Source organism: Corvus hawaiiensis, chromosome 36, assembly GCF_020740725.1.
Source record: "Corvus hawaiiensis isolate bCorHaw1 chromosome 36, bCorHaw1.pri.cur, whole genome shotgun sequence".
NCBI classification, from domain to species: domain Eukaryota; kingdom Metazoa; phylum Chordata; class Aves; order Passeriformes; family Corvidae; genus Corvus; species Corvus hawaiiensis.
In genome coordinates, this window is record NC_063248.1 from 1,461,968 (window position 1) to 1,480,593 (window position 18,626).

An 18,626-nucleotide genomic window follows, 5' to 3' on the forward strand; every position below is an offset into this window, starting at 1 on the left:
GGGGAGGGGGACGGGGGGTATTTGGGGGGGAATTGGGGGTTTTTGGTGGGAGGATGGGGCGTTAGAGGGGAAAATGAGGCGTTTTGGGGGCGGATGGTGGATTTTAGGGGTGAAACTGGAGATTTTGGGGGGACCCTGTGGGGTTTTGGGGTGTCTCAGGGAGTTCCTGGGCTGGGGTCATTTTGGGGTGACCCTGTGGGGTTTTTGGGGTGTTTCACGAAGCCCTGGGCTGATTTTGGGGGGATCCTGTGAGATTTTGGGGTGTCTCAGGGAGCCCCTGGGCTGGGGTCATTTTGGGGTGACCCTGTGGGGTTTTTGGGGTGTTCCACAAGGCCCTGGGTTGGGGTGATTTTGGGGTGACCCTGTGGGGTTTTTGGGGTGTCTCAGGGAGGCCCTGGGTTGGGATCATTTTGGGGTGACCCTGTGGGGTTTTGGGGTGTTCCACGAAGCCCTGGGCTGATTTTGGGGTGACCCAGTGAGATTTTGGGGTGTCTCAGGGATTCCCTGGGTTGGGGTCATTTTAGGGTGACCCAGTGGGATTTTGGGGTGTTCCACGAGTCCCTGGTTTGGGGTCATTTTGGGGTGACCCAGTGGGGTTTTTGGGGTGTTCCACAAGGTCCTAGGTTGGGGTCATTTTGGGGTGACCCTGTGGGGTTTTGGGGTGTTCCACGAAGCCCTGGGCTGATTTTGGGGTGACCCAGTGAGATTTTGGGTGTCTCAGGGAGTCCCTGGTTTGGGCTGATTTTGGGGTGACCCAGTGGGGTTTTGGGGATGGCTCAGGGAGTCCCTGGGGTCATTTTGGGGTGACCCAGTGGGGTTTTTGGGGTGTCTCAGGGATTCCCTGGGTTGGGGTCATTTTGGGGTGACCCAGTGGGGTTTTTGGGGTGTCTCAGGGATTCCCTGGTTTGGGATCATTTTGGGGTGACCCAGTGGGGTTTTTGGGGTGTCTCAGGGAGGCCCTGGGTTGGGATCATTTTGGGGTGACCCAGTGGGGTTTTTGGGGTGTCTCAGGGAGGCCCTGGCCTGCCTGGAGGCCCAGCCCACCCTGACAGCTCTGGACCAGCAGCTGCGCAGCTCCCGCCGGCTCCTCCTGCGGCACCTCGGGCACGTGGCCCGCCAGGATCCCGAAAAAACGCCGGAATTCCGCTGGGACACGCTGGGAACGGCGGCCGAGGGGTGGCTGCGACGCGCGGCCGCCGTGGCCGTGGAGGTGGGGAATCGGGAACAATAAAATCCCCCCCCAAAATGGGAAATTGGGATCAATAAAACCCTCAAAGTGGGAGATTGGGATCAATAAAATCCCCCAAAGTGGGAAATTGGGATCAATAAAATCCCCCAAAGTTGGGATCAATAAAATCCCCCAAAGTTGGGATAAATAAAATCCCCCAAAGTGGGAAATTGGGATCAATAAAATCCCCCAAAGTTGGGATCAATAAAATCCCCCAAAGTTGGGATAAATAAAATCCCCCAAAGTGGGAAATTGGGATCAATAAAATCCCCCAAAGTTGGGATCAATAAAATCCCCCAAAGTTGGTTTTTAGGGTGGGAAAGGGGGGAATTTATTCCTGTGTGTGCATCACAAAATCCCGGCCTCCGCAGGCGCTGGTGCAGAATTTTTTTAACTTCTTTGTATATTTTTTAGTGAGGGAATTCGTGTCCAAGTAAGGAAATGGGATTGGAAATGCCAGAGATTGTGGGTTATCATGTAAGGCCATAAATAAAATTATAATATACTACAATTAATTATAGTAAGTGATAATATAATATAGTGTACTAAAATATAATTTATGTTAAATGAATTATATTAGTTGTAGTATGTTATCATTATATTATATTATATTATGTTATATTATATTATATTGTATATATTGAATTATATTATATTATTTATGTTATCTATATAATATTATATTATATTGTATTATATTATGTTATTTATATTATTTATATTCTATTCTATTCTATTTTCTTATATTGTATTTTATTCTATTCTATTGATACATTATTTATATTATACTATATTATTTATATTATGTTATATTATATTATATTATATTATATTATATTTGTTGTATTGTTATATTATATTATTTATATTATATTATATTCCATTATTTTATAGTGAAAATAAATATATAATATGTATCACATATAACAGTATATATACTATATATACTATATATACTATTATATAGTAATAATTACTTATAATTAATAGTTAATTATAATTAATGGTATATCTAGTAATAGTGATGTATAATAGGCTGTAGCTGATGTTATCTAATTAACTATTATATCGTGATATTATAATAGTAATGATATGGTAATTATTGTAATAGATGATAATATGGGAAAAATAAGTATGTAGTGCTTTTAATAGTGCTGTTGTATAGTAGAGATAAAATTAATAATAATAGTAATAATTTAAAAATAAAAATAAAATTTAAAAATAAAAATTAAATATTAAAAAATAAAAGATATAAATAAAAATAAAATTTAAAAATAAAATAAAAAATTAAAACTAAAAATAAAAATAAAATAAAAATAAAAATTTAAAAATTAAAGAAAAATAAAATAAAAACTAAAGATAAAATAAAAACTAAGATAAAATAAAAATAAAAATATATAATAAAATAAAATATAATATAATAAAAAAAAAAATATATACTGGAACGATTCGTGCAAACGCCTCAGTTCTCCGCCCATCCCCTGCTGGGGATGGTATTTTAGATGAGATAAAATTATATAGTAGATATAAAATTAATCATAATAGCGGTAATAATAGTAACAACAACAACAATAACATAAGAACAAAACAGCTGCAACAAAAGATCTTAATAATAACACTAATAATAACACTAATAATAATAATAATAGTAACAATAATAACGGACTGCCCGGGTAGTTCCTGCCCCGGTTCCCGGTGCCGCTGCCATCCCGTGTCCCGTATCCCATGTCCCGTGTCATCCCGTGTCATCCCGTGTCATCCCGTGTCCCGTGTCCCCGTGTCCCGTGTCCCCTGTCCCTGTGTCCCGTGTCATCCCGTGTCATCCCGTGTCATCCCGTGTCATCCCGTGTCATCCCGTGTCCCGTGTCCCCGTGTCCCGTGTCCCCTGTCCCTGTGTCCCGTGTCATCCCGTGTCATCCCGTGTCATCCCGTGTCATCCCGTGTCCCCGTATCCCGTATCCCGTGTCATCCCGTGTCCCCTGTCCCTGTGTCCCGTGTCATCCCGTGTCATCCCGTGTCATCTCGTGTCATCCCGTGTCCCGTGTCCCGTGTCCCTGTGTCCCTGTGTCCCGTGTCATCCCGTGTCATCCCGTGTCCCGTGTCCCGTGTCCCGTGTCCCGTGTCCCTGTGTCCCTGTGTCCCGTGTCCCGTGTCCCGTGTCCCTGTGTCCCGTGTCATCCCGTGTCATCCCGTGTCATCCCGTGTCGTCCCGTGTCCCGTGTCCCTGTGTCCCTGTGTCCCGTGTCATCCCGTGTCCCGTGTCCCTGTGTCCCGTGTCATCCCGTGTCATCCCGTGTCATCCCGTGTCGTCCCGTGTCCCGTGTCCCTGTGTCCCGTGTCATCCCGTGTCCCGTGTCCCGTGTCCCTGTGTCCCGTGTCATCCCGTGTCATCCCGTGTCATCCCGTGTCCCGTGTCCCTGTGTCCCTGTGTCCCTGTGTCCCTGTGTCCCGTGTCATCCCGTGTCATCCCGTGTCATCCCGTGTCATCCCGTGTCATCCCGTGTCCCATGTCCCCGTGTCCCGTATCCCGTGTCATCCCGTGTCATCCCGTATCCCGTGTCATCCCGTGTCATCCCGTGTCCCCTGTCCCCGTATCCCGTGTCCCATGTCCCCGTGCCATCCCGTGTCATCCCGTGTCCCCGCAGCCCCAGGCCGGTGTCCCGGACGTGCAGCTGTGGCTGCTGCAGGGCCAGCGCCGGGTGGGCTCCGCGCGTGTCCCGGCCACCGATGTCCTTCACTCGCCACGCGGCCCCGGCGCCTGCGGCCGCCTCTGCGGGAGGATCCACACCCTGTTCCTGGTGGGAGCTCCCGGTGGCCCCTTGGCGTCCCCCCCACAGCCCCCTTTGTGTCCCCCCACATCCCCTTTGTGTCCCCCCTCAGCCCCTTTTTGTCCCCCCAATCTCTTTGTGTCCCCCCCACAGCCCCCTTGTGTCCCTCCAGGATCCCTCCAGCCTCTATTCCCACCTCATCCCCTCCATGTCCCCTCCGACCCTGCTCCATGTCCCCTCCGACCCTGCTCCATGTCCCCTCTCTATCCCCTTCACATCCCCCATTGTCCCCTCCATGTCCCCTCTATATTCCCTCTGCATCCCCTTCACATCCCCTCCATGTCCCCTCCATGTCCCTCCGTGTCCCCCTTCCTCACTGCTCCATGTCCCTCCTATATTCCCCTCCATGTCCCCTCCATGTCCCCTCCCTATTCCCACCTCATCCCCTCCATGTCCCCTCCATGTCCGCCCCGTGTCCCCTCTCTATTCCCACCTCCATGTCCCCTCCAAGTCCCCTCGGTACCTGCTCCATGTCTCCATGTCCCCCTCATGTCCCCTCCATGCCCCTCCGTGTCCCCCTTCCTCACTGCTCCCCTCCACGTCCCCTCTCTGTCCCCTCCATGTCCCCTCTCTATTCCCACCCACCTCATCCCCTCCAAGTCCCCTCGGTGCCTGCTCCATGTCCCCCCGTGTCCGCTCCCTGTCCCCCCACGTCCCCCCCGTGTCCCCCCGTGTCCCCCACGCCGCAGTGACCCTTTGTGCCGCAGGGCTGCGGGGACATCCACGCGCAGGTGCGGGTCCGGCTGTGGCTGGGACGGGTGGCCGAGAGCGGGGACCTGCCCCGGCTCCTCGAGGGGACCCTGCGCTTCTACACCGAGACGGTGGGGACAGGGACACCCGCGAGGGGACAGTGACACCTGGGAGGGGACAGTGACACCTGGGAGGGGACAACAGCCGGGAGGGGACAGTGACACCCGCGAGGGGACAGTGACACCTGGGAGGGGACAGTGACACCTGGGAGGGGACAACAGCCGGGAGGGGACAGTGACACCCGCGAGGGGACAGTGACACCTGGGAGGGGACAGTGACACCCGCGAGGGGACAACACCCGCGAGGGGACAGTGACACCCGCGAGGGGACAGTGACACCTGGGAGGGGACAACAGCCGGGAGGGGACAGTGACACCTGGGAGGGGACAGTGACACCTGGGAAGAGACAGTGACACCTGGGAGGGGACAGTGACACCCGCGAGGGGACAACAGCCGGGAGGGGACCGTGACACCCGCGAGGGGACAATGACACCCGGGAAGAGACAGTGACACCCGGGAGGGGACAACACCTGAGAGGACAATACCTGGGAGGCGACACCACCTCAAAGCGTCCCCTAAGGCCGCGCCCCGTGTGTCCCCCAGTACGAGAACCAGACGAGGCTGCTGGGGAAATGGGGGCCCCGGAAGCTTTTGGGGCGCCCGGCGTTCTCGGACAGCTCCGGCCGAGCGGGGCCCCCCCCGGACGAGATCCGGCCCCCCAAGGGCTGGCGCTGGGATGGTCCCTGGAGCGTGGAGCGGCCGCGGCGGTGAGCGGCACGGGCCACCCACCCACCCTGCCGCCGTGGGGACCTCGGTGACGCCAGCGTTGTCCCCTGGTGTCCCCAGGGTGCTGCCGCGCAGGGACGCCGAGGTGAGCGCGGTGCTGGAGGAGCTGTACGAGAACCAGAGCCGCGATTCCAGCGGGAACTGGAGCCCCTCCGGCACGGGCAGCACGGACGCCGTGAGTGGGGACAGCGTGGGGACACCGCGGGGGTGACACGGGAGTGTCGGGGCTCAGGTGTCGCTGGTTTTGCAGAAGGGAGTGGCGGTGCCACCGAAGGAGGAGGTGGCGTGTCCCCAGGGCTGGCGCGTCACCAGCGACTGGCACGTGGACACGGCGGGGACCGTGGATGAGGACGGTGAGTGGGAGGCCCCGGTGGGTACAGCGGGCTGGGGGTGACAGGGACAGGGGGACAGGGCTGGGGGTGACAGGGACGGGGGGACAGGGATGGGGGACAGGGATAGGGGTGACAGAATGGGGGTGACAGGGACAGGGGGATGGAGGTGACAGGAATAGGGGTGGCAAGGGTAGGGGTGGCAGGGATGGGAGTGACGGGATGAGAGTGTTGGGGATGGAGGTGGCAGGGATGGGGATGGCAAGGGTAGGGGGACAGGGACAGGGGGACAGGGATGGAGGTGACAGGGACAGGGGTGACAGAATGGGAATGGTGGGGATGAAGATGAGAGAGATGGGGTGACAGGGATGAGGGTGGCAGGGATGGGGTGACAGGGATGGGGTGACAGGGATGAGGGTGACAGGGATGAGGGTGGCAGGGATGGGGTGACAGGGATGAGGGTGACAGGGATGAGGGTGGCAGGGATGAGGGTGGCAAGGATGGGGTGACAGTGGTGGGGTGACAGGGATGAGGGTGGCAAGGATGGGGTGGCAGGGATGGGGTGACAGGAATGAGGGTGACAGGGATGGGGTGACAGGGATGAGGGTGACAGGAATGAGGGTGACAGGGATGGGGTGACAGGGATGAGGGTGGCAAGGATGGGGTGGCAGGGATGGGGTGACAGGAATGAGGGTGGCAGGGATGGGGTGACAGGGATGAGGGTGGCAAGGATGGGGTGGCAGGGATGGGGTGACAGGAATGAGGGTGGCAGGGATGGGGTGACAGGGATGAGGGTGGCAAGGATGGGGTGGCAGGGATGGGGTGACAGGAATGAGGGTGGCAGGGATGGGGTGACAGGGATGGGGTGACAGGGAAGGAGGTGACCCGTGTGCTGCAGGTTGGGAGTACGGGGTGGGCACGGAGGACGGCAGCCCCCCGGCAGCGTGGCACGGCAGGGGACAGCCCTGCCACACCGTGCGGCGCCGGCGCTGGGTCCGGCTCCGCCACAGGGACACGGACAGCTGGACACGGGAGCAGGACACGGACACCCTCAGCCCCCTGGAGACAGACGTGGGGACAGCGATGGGGCGGTGGGGATGGAGGCGGCAGGATGGGGGTGACAGGGTGGGGGTGACAGGGATGAGGGCGGTAGGAAGGGGATGGCAAGGTGGGGGTGACACGGACAGTGGGGATGGGGGTGACAGGGACGGAGGGGACAGAAATGGGGGTGATAGGGATGGAGACGGCAGGGTGGGGATGACAGGGGTGGGGGTGATGAGGGTGGAGGTGACAGAGATGGAGGTGACAAGGATGGGGTGGCAGGGTGGGGGTGCCGGGGATGAGGGTGGTGGATTGGGGTGATGGGGATGATGACGACAGGGAAGGGAGTGATGGGAATGAGGGTGACCGGGCCGGGGGTGACAGGGCCACTGTCCCCATGTGACGCTGTCCCCGTGCCGTGTCCCACAGCAGGACCCGGAGGAGCTGTGGGAGGACGAGGCCTGGCAGCCCGAGTGCTTTTGGGGCTGCGCCTTCCAGCCCAAGGTCCCGGCGGGTCCCCGGTGCCGCCGGCGCCGCTGGCAGCGCAGCCTGGTCCCCGCGGAGCCCACACCGGTGGCACCGCTGTTCCTGCTCCGGGGAACCCCGGTAGGAGCCGGGCTGAGGGCTCCGGGAGGGGCCTGGGGGAAGGGGAGGCGATGGCGGGGGGGAGGGGAGAGGGAAGGATTGGGGCAGAGGGATGGGGGATGGAGATGTGGGGAGAGGGAGGGAGGAATGGAGGAATGGGGGGATGGATGAGGAAGGGAGGGAGGGAGGGATGGAGGGATGAGGAAGGGAGGGAGGCATGGGGGAATGGATGGATGGATGGATGGATAGAGGGATGGATGGATGGATGGATGGATGGATGGAGGGATGGATGGACGGATGGATGGATGGATGGATGGATGGATGGATGGAGGGATGGATGGACGGAGGGATGGATGGATGGATGGATGGATGGATGGATGGATGGATGGATGGATGGAGGGATGGGTGGAGGGATGGATGGATGGATGGACGGATGGATGGGTGGATGGATGGATGGATGGAGGGATGGATGGATGGATGGACGGATGGATGGGTGGATGGATGGATGGAGGGATGGATGGACGGATGGATGGAGGGATGGACGGAGGGATGGACGGAGGGATGGATGGATGGAGGGATGGACGGAGGGATGGATGGATGGAGGGATGGATGGACGGAGGGATGGACGGAGGGACAGATGGATGGATGGATGGATGGATGGATGGATGGATGGGTGGATGGATGGATGGATGGATGGATGGGTGGAGGGATGGGTGGATGGACGGAGGGATGGATGGATGGAGGGATGGATGGATGGAGGGACGGATGGAGGGACGGATGGATGGACGGATGGATGGATGGATGGATGGAGGGACGGATGGAGGGACGGATGGATGGACGGATGGATGGATGGATGGATGGAGGGACGGATGGAGGGACGGATGGATGGATGGAGGGATGGATGGATGGACGGATGGAGGGATGGATGGGTGGACGGATGGATGGATGGATGGATGGATGGATGGATGGATGGATGGATGGACGGATGGAGGGATGGATGGATGGACGGATGGAGGGATGGATGGATGGATGGACGGAGGGATGGACGGAGGGATGGATGGATGGATGGATGGATGGATGGATGGATGGACGGACGGACGGATGGAGCCCTGTGGAGACGGGCCATGACGGGACAGGAGGCCGCAGGGCCGGGGGACAGCAGGGCCTCCCCACGCCACCCCTGTCCTCTCACAGGACACCGAGGACCTGGCCCAGGACAATCCAGCTGTGGTCCCGCAGCTGCCGGAGAGCTCCTCCCTGACCCCCCTTCAGCAGCCCCCTCTCTTCATCCTCTGCAGCTTCCAACGTGAGCCCGGGGGGCCGGGAGGGGCTGGGAGGGGCCGGGGGTCCCAGCCCCTCTCACCCCTGCCTGTCCCCAGGGCCCGGCCGCTTCCAGCTCCGCTGTTACATCTTCCAGGCGCTGGATCTGGCGCCCGGCAGCGCCAGGACCTCCATAGGTGGGACCCCCCCAGCCCCCGGCCCCCGGCCCGGTGGCGGCCCGGGGCGCTGACGGTGTCGTTGTCGCCAGATGCCACCGCCCACGCGTCGTTCGTGTCCCTGAGCCAGCGCACCAGGACGGTGCGGGGGGCCCTGGACCCGCTGTGGGAGCAGACGCTGCTGTTCCCCCGGGTGCTGCTGTTCGGGGACCCCCGCGGGGTCCGGGATGACCCCCCGGCCGTGGTGGTGGAGGTGTGTGACCAGCGGGGACAGGTACGGGACACACCGGGCGGGGGGGACCGAGGGGAAAGGGCGGCGGGGGTGAGGGATGGGGCAGGAGGGAGGGGTGGAAGGATGGAGATCGGGGATGGAGGGACAGAGGGGTCAGGGATGGAAGGATGGGGGGGTCAGGGATGGAAGGATGAGGGGGTCAGGGATGGAGGGACAGGGGGGTCAGGGATGGAGGGATGGGGGAGCAGGGATGGAAGGATGGGGATCCGGGATGGAGGGACGGGGAGTGTCAGGGAAGGAGGGACAGAGGGGTCAGGGAAGGAGGGACAGAGGGGTCAGGGCTGGAAGGACGGGGCGTCGGGGATGGAGGGATGGGGGATCAAGGACGGAAGGATGGGGGTGTCAGGGATGGAGGGACGGGGATCAGGGCTGGAGGGACAGAGGGGTCAGGGATGGAAGGACAGGGACACCCGTGGCTGGGGGAGCCCCGCGCTCAGGCGCTGCCTTGCAGGGTGCCGGTGTTTTCCTGGGGAGGTGCGTGGCCATCCCGCAGGTGTGGCTGGATCTGGACCACCGGGAGCCCCCCCGGCTCCAGCCTCACCCCCTGCAGGGGCCGCGGGGTCCGGCCGGGGAGCTGCTGGCGGCCTTCGAGCTCCTGCACGAGCCCGAGGTGAGGGGGTGGCCCAGGGGTGACAGGGGTGATGCCGAGGGCACCCAGGGGTCAGTCCCATGGTCACTGTGTCCCCCTCCCCGGCAGGACGGGTCCCTGGCTGCGCTCAGCCCCCCACCACTGAGGAAGGACGAGTTCGGCATCCCCCGGGAGCTGCGGCCACGCCTGCAGAGGGTGGCACTGGAGGTGGGAGCCCGGGAGGGGACAGGGCGGGGACAAGGAGGGAGCGGGGAATGGGATGGAGACGGGGCTGGCTGGGCACAGGGATGGGCACAGGGATGGGCACAGGGATAAAGGTGGGATGGGAACAGGGATAAAGGTGGGATGAGGACAGGGATGGGGATAGGGATGAGCACAGGGATAAAGGCGGGATGGGGACAGGGATGGGGATAGGGATGGGCACAGGGATAAAGGTGGGATGGGGACAGGGATGGGGATAGGGATGAGCACAGGGATAAAGGCGGGATGGGGACAGGGATGGGGATAGGGATGGGCACAGGGATAAAGGTGGGATGGGGACAGGGATGGGGATAGGGATGAGCACAGGGATAAAGGTGGGATGGGGACAGGGATGGGCACAGGGATGGGCACAGGGATAAAGGTGGGATGGGGACAGGGATGGGCACAGGGATGGGCACAGGGATAAAGGTGGGATGGGGACAGGGATGGGGATAGGGATGAGCACAGGGATAAAGGCGGGATGGGGACAGGGATGGGCACAGGGATGGGCACAGGGATAAAGGCGGGATGGGGACAGGGATGGGCACAGGGATGGGCACAGGGATAAAGGTGGGATGGGGACAAGGAGACGGAGACTGGGAATGGGCCAGGCTATGGGCAGTGCTGAAGGTCCTGGGGACGGGCTGGGGACAGGGACAGAGGACGGAGACAGGACAGGGACAAGAACAGGAACGAAGCTGAGAACCGGCACAGAGGGGCGGAGGCAAGGACAGCGCAGGGCCAGGGATGGGCGCAGGGACACGGATCAGGCCAGGCACCTTCAGCCTCCCAGCAGCGGGCACCAAACCCCCCGAGGGGCCCCGGGACAGCCGCGGGGTGACAGGAGCCGCGTGTCCCGCCAGGTGCTGGCCTGGGGGCTGCGGGGGCTGCGCGGGGCCGTGCGGGAGCCCCGGCTGGAGCTGCAGTGGGGGGAGCAGACCCTCTGGACGCCCCCGATCGAGGACATCGCCGCCAACCCCAACTTCCCCAGCAACGCCTTCGTGCTGACCCTGGTGAGTGGGGGAGGGCTGGGGAGGGACCCCAACCCGCGGGTGGCACCGCGGCTGAGCCGGGCGCGTCCGCAGGCGCTGCCCGAGGAGGAGCGGCTCCTGCCGCCCATCCGGCTGCGCCTGTGGGACAGGGCGGACACGGAGCGCCGGCTGCTGCTGGGACAGGCCAGCGTCAGGGGCCTGGGCCGGTACCGCTGCCCCCCGCCCCGCCAGGAGCAGCTGCTGGGCTCCGGCAATCCCGGGAATGGCTCTTACACCGCTGTGTCCGTGCCAGGTACTGCCCGTCCTATCCCTGCCACGTCCCGGCTACCTCCTGCCCCATCCCTCACCTACGTCCGGTGTCCTCTGGCCTGTCCCCGGTGTCCCCTGGCCTGTCCCCGGTGTCCCTACCCCGTCCCGGTGTCCTCTGCCTCAGCCCTGCCCGTCCCTCTCTGCCGCAGACGAGCTCCTTTCCCTGCCCGTCACCTCCAGCCGCTGGAGACGTGGGTGTTTCCTTTTCCTCGCCACGGCCCCAGCCAGGATGGCTCAGGTGGGTCCCCCGGGCACCTGGCACCAGCCCTGGCACCGCTGGGCACCGGCACTCCCCGGCCCTGTGCCTCAGTTTCCCCAAGAGCCCTTTGCTCCCTGCAGGTCCTGCTCAGCTGCCTCAGAAACAACAGGGCCACGGACCAGGTGGGAATGGGGCTACCGGGGGGCCACCGAGGCCACCAGTGCCCACCTGTGCCCACCTGCTCCTGCTCCCCACCAGGACGAGGAGGAAGAGGAGGAGGAGGAGAGGGACTGGTGGAGCAAATTCTACGCGTCCGTGGAGGACAAGGACGCCCGATCTCCGCGGGGAAAAAACGGGGACAGGCTGAAGGTGAGCCAGAGCCTGGGACCCGCATCGGGGTGGGGACAGGGATGGCTGGGGACGGGGACGGGGACGGGGACGGGGACGGGGACAGGGACAGGGATGGAGACGGGGACAGGGACAGGGACAGGGATGGGGATGGGGACAGGGACGGGGATGGGGACAGGGATGGGGACAGGGATGGGGACAGGGACAGGGATGGGGACAGGGACGGGGATGGGGACAGGGATGGGGACAGGGACAGGGATGGGGACAGGGACGGGGATGGGGACAGGGACGGGGACAGGGACAGGGATGGGGACGGGGACAGGGACAGGGATGGGAACAGGGATGGGGACAGGGACAGGGATGGGAACAGGGACAGGGATGGGAACAGGGATGGGGACAGGGACAGGGATGGGGACAGGGACGGGGATGGGGACAGGGACGGGGACAGGGACAGGGACAGGGATGGGGATGGGGACAGGGATGGGGGTGGGGACAGGGACAGGGACAGGGATGGGGACGGGGACAGGGAGGAGGGACGGGGATGAGGTGGGGAATTGGGACAGGATGGGGATGGAAACGGGCTGAGGACAGGGAGGAGGGAAGGGGTGGGTGAGGACGAGGTCAGGACTGAAAACAAGACGAGGACAAGGACGGGGACGAGGAGGGAGTGGGGACGGGGATGGGGATGAAGACGGGATGGGAACGACAGTGGGATGGGGGCAAGGATGGGGATGAAGCTGGAATGGGAACAGGGATGAGGATGAAGCTGGAATGGGAACAGGGATGAGGAAGGGGCCGGGGCTGCGGTGGGGAGAAGCCCCACGATGGGGCTGGGGGCAGTGGCCGGGCTGGGCGCGGGGATGACCCAAGGCCGGGCCCGGCCCCGCAGATCTACGGCTGCGAGCTGGAGGCGGTGCCCGAGTTCGAGGGGCTGCAGGATTTCTGCCAAACCTTCCCCCTTTACAAACCGGGCCGTCCCCCCCTGCCCGGGCAGCACCCCGAGCCCGTGGGCAGCTTCAAGGTGGGTGAGACCCCCACCCCGTGGGACCGCGGGACCGGGGCAGGACCCCCGGGGGGGGATACAGAGGGGTCTCTCAGGGGCTTTTCCGCATCTACCCCGTGCCCGAGGAGCCCGGGGTGTCCCCCCCGGCCCGCTGCTTCCAGCGGCTGCCGCCCAGCAAACCGCAGGAGTGCCTGGTGCGGGTCTACATCGTGCGGGCCTTCGACCTGTCCCCTCGCGATGTCACCGGGCTGGTAAGGACAGCACGGGACCCCCGGGGCGCCGGGCAGGGCCCCGTGCGCGGTGCCACCCCGGTGTCCCCTCCCTGCCCCAGAGCGATCCCTACGTGCGGGTGGCTCTGGGCAAGAAGACGCTGGGAGAGCGGGACCGGTACGTGCCCAACACCCTGGAGCCCGTTTTTGGCAGGTAGGGCCGGGGGGGTGGCCCATGGCAGTGTCACCCCGGGGAGGGTGGCTGGTGGCAGTGTCACCCCCAGAGTGGGTGGCCGGTGGCAGTGTCACCCCGGGGAGGGTGGCTGGTGGCAGTGTCACCCCCAGGGTAGCCCGTGGCAGTGTCACCCCCGGGGAGGGTGGCTGGTGGCAGTGTCACCCCCAGAGTGGGTGGCCGGTGGCAGTGTCACCCCCGGGGAGGGTGGCCCATGGCAGTGTCATCCCCAGGGAGGGTGGCCGGTGGCAGTGTCATCCCCAGGGTGGGTGGCCCATGGCAGTGTCACCCCGGGGAGGGTGGCTGGTGGCAGTGTCACCCCCAGAGTGGGTGGCTGGTGGCAGTGTCACCCCGGGGAGGGTGGCCCATGGCAGTGTCACCCCGAGGAGGGTGGCTGGTGGCAGTGTCACCCCCAGAGTGGGTGGCTGGTGGCAGTGTCACCCCCAGGGTGGGTGGCCCATGGCAGTGTCACCCTGGGGTGGGTGGCTGGTGGCAGTGTCACCCTGGGGTGGGTGGCCCATGGCAGTGTCACCCCGGGGAGGGTGGCCGGTGGCAGTGTCACCCCCAGGGTGGGTGGCCCATGGCAGTGTCATCCCCAGGGTGGGTGGCTGGTGGCAGTGTCACCCCCAGAGTGGGTGGCCCATGGCAGTGTCACCCCCAGGGTGGGTGGCCCATGGCAGTGTCACCCTGGGGTGGGTGGCCCATGGCAGTGTCACCCCGGGGAGGGTGGCCCGTGGCAGTGTCACCCCCAGGGTGGGTGGCCGGTGGCAGTGTCACCCCCGGGGAGGGTGGCCCATGGCAGTGTCACCCCCAGGGAGGGTGGCTGGTGGCAGTGTCACCCTGGGGTGGGTGGCCCATGGCAGTGTCACCCCCAGGGAGGGTGGCTGGTGGCAGTGTCACCCCCAGAGTGGGTGGCTGGTGGCAGTGTCACCCCCAGGGTGGGTGGCCCATGGCAGTGTCACCCCGGGGTGGGTGGCCCGTGGCAGTGTCACCCCCGGGGTGGGTGGCCGGTGGCAGTGTCACCCCCAGAGTGGGTGGCTGGTGGCAGTGTCACCCCCAGGGTGGGTGGCCCATGGCAGTGTCACCCCCAGGGTGGCGCTGGGCTGGGGGGTCCTGGCACTGAGAGGAGGGTACTGGGGGGGGGGGCGGGGCTCATTCCCGGTGGCAGCGTGGCCCTGTGCCAGCCTGGCCCAGTGCCACCAGCTGTCCCATTTTCCCTAGACCGGTGTATCCAGGTGCCCCCAGCTGTCCCATTCCCTGTGCTGGTGTGGCACCAGATCCCTGTGCCACCAGCTCCCCATTCCCAGTGCCCCCAGCTGTCCCATTCCCAGTGCTGGCACCTCCCTGTGCCCCCAGGTCCCCGTCCCCGCGGGTCCCCGTCCCCACGGCAGCCCCGGGGCTGAGGACATTCCTGCCACCAGGATGTTCGAGCTGACGGCCACCATCCCTCTGGAGAAGGACCTGCGGGTGACCATCATGGACCACGACAAGGTGCCCCCGGACCAGGAGATCGGGAGCACCACCATCGACCTGGAGAACCGGCTGCTGTCGCACTTCCGCGCCCACTGCGGGCTGCCCGCCCTGTACCACACGTGGGTGTCCCCAGGGGGACGGGGGGGACACCGGGGGACACCGGGGGGCTTGGGGGGGGTGGGCACAGGGAGGGACACGGGGGGCAGCTGGGGAGAGGGGTGGGCACGGCGGGGTGGGGATGGGGCGGGAAGGAGGAGCGGGGCAGGGATGGGGGGCACGGGAATGGGGGGAAGGATGGGGGGCACGGGGCGGGTCAGGGTGGGGTGGGGACGGGGATGGGGGGCACAAGGAGGTTGGAATGGGGTGGGCACAGAGGGATGGGGGGCACAGGAGAGTTGGGGAGGGATGGGAAGGGGGATGGGGAGTGAAGATGGGGATGGGGAGGAAGACGGGAACAGGGATAGGGGTGGGGATGAAGAAGAGGATGGGGATGGGCGCAAGGACAGGGACGAAGGCGGGGATGAGGATGAGGAGGGCGGGGTGGGCGCAAGGAGGTTGGGCTGGGCACGGCGGGGTCCGCGGGGGATACACGGGGTGGGCACAGCGAGGGGCACACGAGGGTGGGGGGCACGCCCAGAGGAGGTGACCGCCGCCCCTCCCGCTGTCCCCAGCGCGGGCCCCGCGTGCTGGCGGGACCAGCTGTGCCCCAGCCGGACCCTGGAGCTCCTCGCCGGCCTCCGGGGGCTGCCCGCGCCCCTCTTCAACCCCCAGGGCACCGTGGTGACCCTCGACGGGCAGAGCTTCGAGCTCGGACATTTCGGTGAGAGGGGGGGGGGGGGGGGGGGGCGCTGGGGGAGGCTCGTGGGGGTTTGGGGGTTCCGGGGGGATCTGGGGAGGGTCTTGGGGGGAGCCTGAGGAGGGGTTGGGGGGAGTTTGGCGGAGATCTGGGGTTGTTTTCGGAGAGGCTGGGGGGTGGAGGGTTGGGGGGGACTGAGAGGGGCTTGGGGGGCCTGGGTGGGAGTCTGGGGGCGTCTGGGGGGGTGTCAGAGGGGGAGTATGGAGGGGAACTGGTGGGGGATTTTAGGGGGTCTGGATGGGGATCTAGGGGGGAGTTCTAGGGGGAGATCTGGGTGGGTCGGGGAGGGGGTCTGGGGGAAATTGGGGGGATCTGGGGGGGGGGGGGTCTGTGCCGGGTGGGTGACAGGTCGGTGTGACAGAGAGTGGCCCCCCCGTGTCCCGCCACCCCGGCGAGCCCCGGGAGCGCCTGGCCCTGCACGTGCTGAACCTGTGCGAGCTCGTTCCCGAGCACCTGGAGACCCGCAGCCTCCAGAGCAGCGCCCAGCCCGGCCTCGAGCAGGTGGGGACACCGCGGGGTGACAGGGACACTGCAGTGACAGGGACACCGGGGGGGTGATGGGGACACCGCGGGGTGATGGGGACACTGCAGTGACAGGGACACCGCGGGGTGACGGGAACACCGGGGGGGTGATGGGGATACTAGGGGGGGACAGGGACACTGGGGGGTGACAGGGACACCGGGGGGTGATGGGGACACCGGGGGGGTGACGGGGACCCTGGGGTGACAGGGACACTGGGGTGACAGGGACACCGGGGGGTGACGGGGACACCGCGGTGACAGGGACACTGGGGTGTGATGGGGACCCTGGGGTGACAGGGATGTGGCCAGCGAGGGACCTCAGGGTGACAGGGACCATGGGGTGTGCCAGGAGGACAATGGAGACCCTGGGCTAACAAGGACCCCGGAGATGGGTGCCAGGGACCCCAGGGGTGGCCGATGGAGCCCGGGGGTGACAAGGACAGCTGCTGGGGGGACAAAGGGACCCCGCAGCGATGAAAACCCCAAGGCAGGGAGGGCTGGTGGGTGTGGGGGGACCTGATGAGGACCCCGGGGCCGTGGGGACAGCAGGGGGACAGCAGGGGGACAGCGGGGGGCCAGGTGCCAGCCCGCCCGTGTGTCCCCAGGGCAAGGTGCAGATGTGGGTGGATATCTTCCCCACCAGCCTCGGCCCCCCCGGGCCCCCCGTCAACATCGACCCCCGCAAGGCCGAGGGGTGAGTGACCGGCGAGCCCCGCGGAGGGGACAGGGCCACCCCCGGCGGGGACAGGGCCAGCCCCGGGAGGGAGGTGACGCGTCTCTGTCCCCTCCCGAGGTACGAGCTGCGCTGCGTGGTCTGGAACGTGCGGGACACGGAGCTGGCGGACACCAACCTGCTGGGACAGCGCATGAGCGACATCTACGTGTCCGGGTGAGCCCGGGCACCCCGGCTGTGCCCCCGGCTGCGGGGTCCCTGTCACCCCCCGGCAGCTGTCCTGGTCATCCCAGAGACCCCGTCACCCATCCCCAGGTTCTCTGTCACTCCGGGGTGTCCCCCTCCGTGTGGCACAGAGTGACAGCGGTGTCCCCGCAGGTGGCACAGAGTGACAGGAGTGTCCCTGCAGGTGGTTGGGGTGGCACAGAGTGACAGCGGTGTCCCCGCAGGTGGCACAGAGTGACAGCAGTGTCCCCACAGGTGGTTGGGGTGGCACAGAGTGACAGCGGTGTCCCCGCAGGTGGCACAGAGTGACAGGAGTGTCCCCCGCAGGTGGCACAGAGTGACAGAGCAGTGTCCCTGCGGGGTGGCACAGAGTGACAGCGGTGTCCCCGCAGGTGGCACAGAGTGACAGGAGTGTCCCCGCAGGTGGTTGGGGTGGCACAGAGTGACAGAGCAGTGTCCCTGCGGGGTGGCACAGAGTGACAGCGGTGTCCCTGCAGGTGGCACAGAGTGACAGGAGTGTCCCCCGCAGGTGGCACAGAGTGACAGCGGTGTCCCCGCAGGTGGCACAGAGTGACAGGAGTGTCCCCGCAGGTGGTTGGGGTGGCACAGAGTGACAGCGGTGTCCCCGCAGGTGGCACAGAGTGACAGCAGTGTCCCCACAGGTGGCACAGAGTGACAGGAGTGTCCCCGCAGGTGGCGGGGGTGGCACAGAGTGACAGCGGTGTCCCCGCAGGTGGCACAGAGTGACAGGAGTGTCCCCCGCAGGTGGCACAGAGTGACAGAGCAGTGTCCCTGCGGGGTGGCACAGAGTGACAGCGGTGTCCCTGCAGGTGGCTGGGGTGGCACAGAGTGACAGCGGTGTCCCCGCAGGTGGCACAGAGTGACAGGAGTGTCCCCGCAGGTGGTTGGGGTGGCACAGAGTGACAGGAGTGTCCCCCGCAGGTGGCACAGAGTGACAGCGGTGTCCCCGCAGGTGGCGGGGGTGGCACAGAGTGACAGGAGTGTCCCTGTAGGGTGGCACAGAGTGACAGCGGTGTCCCCGCAGGTGGCACAGAGTGACAGGAGTGTCCCCCGCAGGTGGCACAGAGTGACAGCAGTGTCCCCACAGGTGGTTGGGGTGGCACAGAGTGACAGCGGTGTCCCCGCAGGTGGCTGGACGGGCTGCCCGAGCAGCGGCAGCAGACCGACATCCACTATCGCTCCCGGGACGGGCGCGGGGCCTTCAACTGGCGCTTCGTGTTCCCCTTCGAGTTCCTGGCGGCCGAGAAGCTCTGCGCCATCCGCCACAAGGTCAGGGGACACCCCGGGGCGGGGACGGGGCGGGGACAGCGCGGGGACAGCGCGGGGGACAGCGCGGCCCCTCCGTCGGCCTCCCCAGGAGCACGTGTGGAGCTCGGATGAGACGCTGCTGAAGGTGCCGCCCAAGCTCATCCTCCAGGTGTGGGACAACGACAAGTTCAAGGCGGACGATCTGCTGGGTGA

General features: G+C 63.6%; 1 protein-coding gene across 1 annotated transcript in view; it reads left to right on the plus strand.

Moving 5' to 3' along the window:
* Positions 1-18,626, plus strand: part of FER1L5 (fer-1 like family member 5) — a 31,386-nt gene that overhangs the window by 11,228 nt on the left and 1,532 nt on the right. The window contains 27 exon segments of the mRNA XM_048290045.1: positions 1,012-1,210; positions 3,874-4,026; positions 4,764-4,877; positions 5,409-5,572; positions 5,652-5,766; positions 5,842-5,944; positions 6,819-6,991; positions 7,346-7,567; positions 8,741-8,852; positions 8,926-9,003; positions 9,075-9,256; positions 9,726-9,884; positions 9,972-10,070; positions 10,967-11,387; positions 11,554-11,642; positions 11,744-11,785; positions 11,862-11,972; positions 12,841-12,972; positions 13,050-13,205; positions 13,286-13,377; positions 14,817-14,987; positions 15,540-15,688; positions 16,086-16,225; positions 16,852-16,940; positions 17,040-17,135; positions 18,293-18,434; positions 18,523-18,622. Of these exon segments, the coding sequence (XP_048146002.1) occupies positions 1,012-1,210; positions 3,874-4,026; positions 4,764-4,877; positions 5,409-5,572; positions 5,652-5,766; positions 5,842-5,944; positions 6,819-6,991; positions 7,346-7,567; positions 8,741-8,852; positions 8,926-9,003; positions 9,075-9,256; positions 9,726-9,884; positions 9,972-10,070; positions 10,967-11,387; positions 11,554-11,642; positions 11,744-11,785; positions 11,862-11,972; positions 12,841-12,972; positions 13,050-13,205; positions 13,286-13,377; positions 14,817-14,987; positions 15,540-15,688; positions 16,086-16,225; positions 16,852-16,940; positions 17,040-17,135; positions 18,293-18,434; positions 18,523-18,622 (3,803 nt within the window).